Source organism: Rhagoletis pomonella, unplaced genomic scaffold (genome assembly GCF_013731165.1).
Source record: "Rhagoletis pomonella isolate Grant_MI unplaced genomic scaffold, Rhpom_1.0 Rhpom_scaffold_00747, whole genome shotgun sequence".
Taxonomy (NCBI): Eukaryota; Metazoa; Arthropoda; class Insecta; order Diptera; family Tephritidae; genus Rhagoletis; species Rhagoletis pomonella.
The window spans coordinates 22,264-29,332 of NW_023459301.1; the positions used below are offsets into that span (position 1 = coordinate 22,264).

Genomic DNA, 7,069 nt, shown 5'->3' on the forward strand with positions numbered 1-7,069 from the left:
CATGTTGTTTAAGTCTGCTTGTAGCAAAGGCTTTTCTTTAATTGATACGTACGATTTATAAAGTTTCACATCATCTGCGTACATTAAAATTTTTTAAAATTTTATACAGTGCCGGACAAAAGTATTGGCACAGAGAATTTTTCGCAATATCTGAAAAGTTTTTTATTCTAATTTATTTTCGATAATTTATTATAAATATATAGTTCGTCCTACACCAAAAAACATAAAAACTAAATCTCTAAATTTTGTGCGAAACTCAGGAAAATTCATTAAATTTGCATACTTATTTGCAACTTTCTATTAAGATTTTTTAGAAAAATTCTAAGTATGCAGTTTTATAGCTCAACTAATTTTAGTATAACAAAGTGCAAGCTTGAAGGTGCTAAAAAATCGCATTTGATTCGCATATATTGCGAAAAATTCTCTGTGTCAATACTTTTGTCCGGCACTGTATTTGTAACAATATCGTTTATAAAAAGCAAGAACAGAATCGGGCCTAGGTGGCTACCTTGCGGGACTCCTGAAGTAACATCAATGACGTCAGAAATAGTATTTTTAAACATTACCCTTTGAGATCTATCATAGAGGTATGAAGAGATCCAACGTAGAATATTAGGTTGAAGACCAAGATGATCAAGTTTATAGATGAGCAACGAGTGACACACTTTGTCAAATGCTTTACTGAAGTCGGTATATATAACATCCACATTTTTGTTTTCACTGTTTATAAAAATATAATTAATATATAAACAATATATAAAATAATAAAATAAAATGTCTATCATACTCGGGTGTAAAAAATGTTTGACTCTCATTTTGTAAAGTACATAAATTAATTATTAGTAATTTCTATATTATGAACAATTTTCAATGTTTTTTGCCTTTGCAGAATTTAAAATGGTGAAAGTTACTACAAAGTTTGTACAGTTTGTTGTAGTACAAACCAGCAACTTGAGGTATTAATACAACAGATGGAGATGAACCCTTCGATTCCTCATGATAACATTGGAAACATATCACCTGCAATTTAAATATCTTCGGTTCACCAATGCTCAAAGAATGGCAGAGGGTATGGAAATATTTCAAGGCAAAATTAAAAACCAAATGGCCCGAAACATGCGTAATATTTCAACGGGCAGGAATTTCAAAATTTCAACCCTTTTTGTGTTAAATCGGCCCTATTCCCGTTGGCGTTATCGTTTTAAAACGAAATAAAAACGACAAGTTGGCATCACCGTTGGCGTTATCGAAGTTTATCGGAAATATATCGGTATTCTCCATTTTTAAACGAAGATATGAACGCCATAGAAACATTCGTCTACTGTCGTCCGCATTTTTTTGAACGAAAGCGAAAGGATTGCGATTTTAATAAAGTTAAAATGAAAATTACTACCGTGCAGCAATTTGAGGTTTTAGTTTCCGAAATGGAAAAGAATCCCGCGTACGCCAAAGGTTTTAGGAAGGGCATAAAACCTCTTAACTTCAACAGTTTTTGGAACGTGGTTGCGGAAAAAGTAAATCCTTTTGGACCTCCAGTTCGTGATAGAGAAGGTTGGCATAAAGTAAGTAAAATTATTTTAACAGTAAATATTACTTAAAACTAACGATTCTACAATTCTACTAAAGGTATGGAAGGACTTGAAATTCAAGGTAAAGAAAAAACTGGTCAACAACAAAACCGAAGCGAGAGCAACAGGAGGAGCCAATAGACAAATCCAACTGTCTCCACTGGAAGAAGCGGTGGCAAATTTGTTGCAGTTTGAGCAGCAAATAAACCCCAAAGGGAGTGAGTTGGGTTTGGTTGAAGAAACCGAAATTTATGAGTTGCTTAACCTTGATGAAACGACTGCGAGTTCTCAAGTACAGGCAAATGCAGAAAACGCCGAAGAATACGTCACCGAAGAATATGTAGAAGATGAAACACCCACAGTTTCAACAAGAGTGCGGTCCTCAAGAAGCACAAAACCTGCAGAAAAAGAAAGAATTGAGCTGTTAAGGAAGCAGACCGAAATACAGGAAGTGCAGTGCGACCATTTACAGTCCATTAAGGGATACATGAAAGATGTTTCCAGATACCAAAGAAAAAGGTATGAGATAGAAGAGGAACGCCTAAAAATTTACAAAAGGAAAGTGCGTAAAGAGGAAGAGCTTTTGGAGCTGGATGCTGCAATAAAAAGAAAGAAGTTGGAGTTATTGGAGAAACAATTAAGTTCCAATATCTAATTTATTTCATTTGAATTTTTATTTATTTTTTATGAAGTGTTTTTTCTTTTTTTACTTTAAGTATGTATGTATATAGTATGAATTAAAAAATATAACTTATAAAGACAAATTGCTTTTAATCACATCTCTTATTCTGGAAGCCTCTGAGCTACTGCCTGCCTCATTTTCATTAATAATGGCAGAATTTTCTGCTTCTTCGAAAGGCGTTTGTAGATCATCTTCAGGAAAGTAAGTATTGTAGTGAAGACAAATATTGTGGAGAGCAGCACAAGCGTTTACGATTTTATTAATTTTTTGGGGATCATAGTGTAACTCACGCGCTCCAAGGAGGCAGCGAAATCGCGATTTGAGTACTCCAATCACTCGCTCAACAATATTTCTGGCTTTGGAATGAACGGAATTGTAGCGGCTTTCCGCACTGTGTTCAGTCGCTGATCTATAAGGTGTCATTAGAAATGGTTCTAATGGGTAACCCGCAACGCCTAAAAACTTGTATGTAAAACTCATTTCAATATTAATTGTAATTTCATACCAAGAATCCACGAATTACGTTCACCAGCTTCATATTTTTCCTGTAAAAACCTTCTTACTCGGCTGGTATTCCAAATTAAGGAATCGTGTCCAGAGCCTGGATGTCTGGCGTCTACGTATCTTATACGCATTTTATGATCACAGATCTAATACAAAAAAGAATAAATAGTTAGTAATCACTTCCATAAATTACATTCATTCAAGTATTTACAATCATTGCATTTATGCTAAAGAAACCTTTTCTGTTGTAGTACAAATGTTGAGAGCTTTTGCAGGGACCAATTATTTTAATATGTGTTCCGTCTACACAGCCAATGATTCCAGGAAAACCAGTTCGTTCAAAAAAACTTCGCTTGCACTCCATCGCCTCATCTTCCGACATTTGGAACTTAACCCAGTTTTTGCAAATTGTAGTTTCCATCACGTCTAACACCTCGGATAAAATCTTGCTTACCGTGGGTTGGGCCAACGACAAATTAAAGTCATTTCCAACGCTAAGCTGATATGACCCTTGCGCAAAAAAACGCAAAGCAGTTGCCAGTTTTATTGTTGGCGTAATAGCAGACTTTCGCGTGTTGCGTTTTAGTTTCGGGCGGATTTGCTCTAGGACGTATTGAAACGCAGCTTTGTTCAGTCTAAAGGTGTTCACAAATCTAAAAAATATGCACATATGTACATGTACGTATATATATAAATAATTTACTCAACTACATTTTCTTACATTGTATCTGGAAGTGTTAGTACATTTATGCTATGCCGTAATCTCCTGCGATGTTTATTTATGTTGTTCATTTCATTGTCCTCACTTGAACTTGAAAAATAAAATTCCGTACTCGCCATTCTTTAATTTTTCGTTAGTATAACAAAATTCAAAATTCAGTGTCAAAAGTAACAACGCAAAACATTGCAGCGCTACCATACTTTATTAATTTTAATTTTTTGTTTTCGATAACTTTTCTCCGTCGTTTCAATATACTTCAAGAATGCGAATTTAGGAACGAAGCGACGATAAAAACGACAACGACATAGAAACGATTATTATAACGACAACGCCAACGGGAATAGGGCCGAATATTTTATTTTTATCAGTATTTTTGTTTTAATCAATCTATGTTGAAATAAAGGTGAAAATAAAAAAATCCTAGCTACGGCCCTATAACGAGAAATACATATGTATATGTAGCATTCAACTATTTCACATATAATTGTAAAAAAATGCAGGAGTGGTTCATTTGCTTACACTTTCTTTGGTGCCTTCAATAGCCATAAAATACTAAGCGATGCAATTACTATTATAGATGGTGCTAGAGATGAGTCGTTTCCATGTCTTACAATACTGTAAAAAAAAAAAAATTAAATGTAGTCAAAAATGTTCAAATGTTAGACGATCAATCAATAAATAATTTTCTTCAAAGATATAAGGTTCAAACAGCAATTAACCGTTTCGCTAGCTGCAAGTGTTTCATACAGATTTGCGATATACATAGTAGTGGTGGAAAATTATCGATGGTGCATCACAATCGCAACTATCGATAGTGATGACTATCGACAATACATGACTATCGATACTATCGACGATATTTCATACCGTTGTGTGTACACGTGTAGAAAAATATGAGCAAATCTCAGGCGCCTTGATGGATCGTGATATGGATAGCAAAATATCTAGAAATTTTGAAATCCGGATCACGGATCGCAATACTGTCAATAAATATTGAGCGTGTAGCATCAAAACGCGATCCATACATTTACCCCCTTGTTATAGAACCCGAATTTTCGTAATTCGTCATTCGTAGCTACGCTACACAAAATGAAAAATCCACATGCTGCATCCCTTGCGGAAACATGTGCTGCATTGCCAGTTATCAGTTGTTTTTCGAAGATAGCTGAATGAAGGAAAACAAAGTGGAAAGGAATTAAAAAAACACTCATGAAGCGCTTATTTATAGTAAAATTGTTTGATTTTACATATTTTGAAGGAAACGGTGGATTCTATTGCATTTGCAATTATAGCAGCGGAAGAAGAGCGCGCTATGGGAATGATTTCACAAAGATACGCGGAGCTGTCGGGCATAGTAACCATGTGCGCGTCTATGTCAGCTTCTGGTTGAATTGTTGAACCACAAGTCAGAACTACTCCTATGCGTGAAGAACTGGTTCTCAATCCAGTTAATGCAATAACAGGTTCTTCCAAGCCATTGAAGACATGCAGTTTGTTATGGCCACCACCTGTTGCACTTGCTTCTGCCTTCGGCCGCGCGTAGGGATTATAACCCTTACTAAGTAGAATTCTCCATTCTGTTTTGCCGGAGAAGAAGGGCTTCCGCATGTCAAAGGTATAAAACACTTCTTGTGCACATCACTCCGGCTACGCCATCCACAGTATTTTTGCGCAGAACCCACGTCCAAATTCGCAAAAAAGTGCATAGTGCAAACCGAATTTATTAATATGATAGTGCTCGGAAATTTGAAACATTTATTTTAAATAAAGTTTTAATCATTTGATTACACGTGATGTTAAAGTTTTTGGATTCGGATTATGCGTTTGGACACAACAACCGAAAATCATTGTACAAATAACTAAACCGGACCCAAGTTTCTCGATAAGGGGCAACAAAGATTCTGTTTTACTCGTTTATATAAAGCAGTGGATAAAAATATACTTCTATGCGAAGGACAAATTTATCTGTTTAAATGAACAACACACATCGATTTACGTCTTTTATCTCGCCTCCGACACAGAATTGTTTTCGTACAAAATTACGCAAAAAAGCGTACTCGTTCCTTTTTAGGCATGCCATTGTTATTGTATAATAAACCAAGTGTATTATATTTAATTAATCCGTGGTGTTTTGTTCTGATTATTTTCTTTCAAAATAAACCCTTGGTGCAACTGCGAGCAACGTTGCCCCAAGTGTTTTCATGGTCCATCCCCGCCGAGACAAAGACACCAAGCGGCCGTTTATTAAAACAACAAAACGTTACAGTCCACAACACAAGGAGCAATATTCAAAGCACCATCACCGGGTCGAATTCACTAGCACAGGGAGCAATATTCAAAGCACCATCACCGGGTCGAATTCACTAGCACAGGGAGCAATATTCAAAGCACCATCACCGGGTCGAATTCACTAGCACAAGGAGCAGCTTGACATACTTCAATTGCAACTCCAAAACCGGAGCATCTGTAGCGACTGCGATAGATACTCACATTCACAGAGCACTTGCTAATATCACAAACCCCAATCACTCAGCTTAAATTCACATCCTCAAACACCGGATAATAAAAGGTACGTGGCTGACATTTAGTGCTTTTAAAAATATTTACATATATTTGTAGTGGATTTTCGCTCAAGAAAATATACATATCTATCACAATCGGTTAAATTATCCGCGAGTGGTTTTGTGGTTCAGTGTGTTCTTTTGCTCATTGATTAACATATTTTCTGCGTGCGATTTCTTAACATCGGTTTTGGGCACAATATACCGGCAACAATTAGTGCGCGCCGCCAACTTAAGACAAAAACCTCAATTCAGTTTTGTTAGTACGACTTTTTAATCAAGTTAAGTTGTAGCACAATTTTCATAAAAATTCGTTGAGTAAATTAGTTTCACATTATCACAGTTTCAATTTACTAAAGCATTTTATCTGCGACCATAATCCTTTAATATTGGTGCTGCAAGTAGGTTCAATTTGCTTAGTCACAAACACTAACAACACTTCACGGGGTGGTCTTAACCTCACTTTGGCTTGAAATTTTGTGCTAATACACACTAAATTCACTCGTACGACCGATATTTCACATCCACAAAACCACTTTTCGCGTGTGACACAGAATTTTCTGATAGATTCAATTATTAGCACTGTTTATAATTGCTTCGATTTAAATATTAATTATATCTTGCTGTGTTGGGTGGCGAGCAAATTACATATATTACCTGTAAGCGTAAGAGATTAATATTCGTACACATACATACACATATACAAGGCAAGTTTATATATTTGAAATATTAAATAAAACTGGTGGTACGGAATTGGAATTCCACTTTAAATTTTGTGTACGAAATTCTTTGAATTGTGGTGTTGCAAGGTTACAAATTCTTCTCGGGAAGACAATCCTCAGTCCCATATCCTTCAAAGTTTTCTTCTAATTATACCAAGCGATGGATAAGTATATTCGCCTGGCAGACGCTGTGACAGAATTTGAGGCCGACTACAACGACGCGGCCCAAACTGATCACACCAAATATACTCTGGTCATTCAACGAGAGGAGTTGAAAACTTTATGGAAGAAAGCGAAGGCAGCATATGAGG

General features: G+C 35.9%; 2 protein-coding genes across 2 annotated transcripts; one reads left to right on the top strand and one right to left on the bottom strand.

The window, feature by feature from the left end:
* The first annotated feature begins 1,295 nt into the window (after positions 1-1,295).
* On the top strand, positions 1,296-2,223 carry LOC118751505. The gene is made up of 2 exons (XM_036486334.1): positions 1,296-1,562; positions 1,627-2,223. Exons 1-2 carry the CDS (start codon positions 1,296-1,298, stop codon positions 2,221-2,223), a joined length of 864 nt encoding a protein of 287 aa, XP_036342227.1.
* On the bottom strand, positions 2,152-4,095 carry LOC118751504 (putative nuclease HARBI1). Its single transcript, XM_036486333.1, has 4 exons — positions 3,995-4,095; positions 2,966-3,407; positions 2,756-2,900; positions 2,152-2,705 (listed from the first exon to the last, which is right to left on the bottom strand). The coding sequence occupies exons 2-4, from the start codon at positions 3,173-3,175 to the stop codon at positions 2,320-2,322; spliced, it is 741 nt and encodes a 246-aa protein (XP_036342226.1). The 5' UTR covers positions 3,176-3,407; positions 3,995-4,095; the 3' UTR covers positions 2,152-2,319.
* Between the last annotated feature and the right edge of the window lie 2,974 nt (positions 4,096-7,069).

What these genes read in the sequence shown, in the direction of transcription:
- LOC118751505 (XM_036486334.1), top strand. Translation starts at nt 1,296, where the DNA reads ATGAACGCCATAGAAACATTCGTCTACTGTCGTCCGCATTTTTTTGAA. An exon ending in ATAGAGAAGGTTGGCATAAA is followed by an intron (nt 1,563 to 1,626) that starts GTAAGTAAAATT and finishes ATTCTACTAAAG; the next exon opens with GTATGGAAGGACTTGAAATT.
- LOC118751504 (XM_036486333.1), bottom strand. Translation starts at nt 3,175, where the DNA reads ATGGAAACTACAATTTGCAAAAACTGGGTTAAGTTCCAAATGTCGGAA. An exon ending in TTAGCATAAATGCAATGATT is followed by an intron (nt 2,901 to 2,965) that starts GTAAATACTTGA and finishes TTTTTGTATTAG; the next exon opens with ATCTGTGATCATAAAATGCG. An exon ending in ACGTAATTCGTGGATTCTTG is followed by an intron (nt 2,706 to 2,755) that starts GTATGAAATTAC and finishes ACAAGTTTTTAG; the next exon opens with GCGTTGCGGGTTACCCATTA.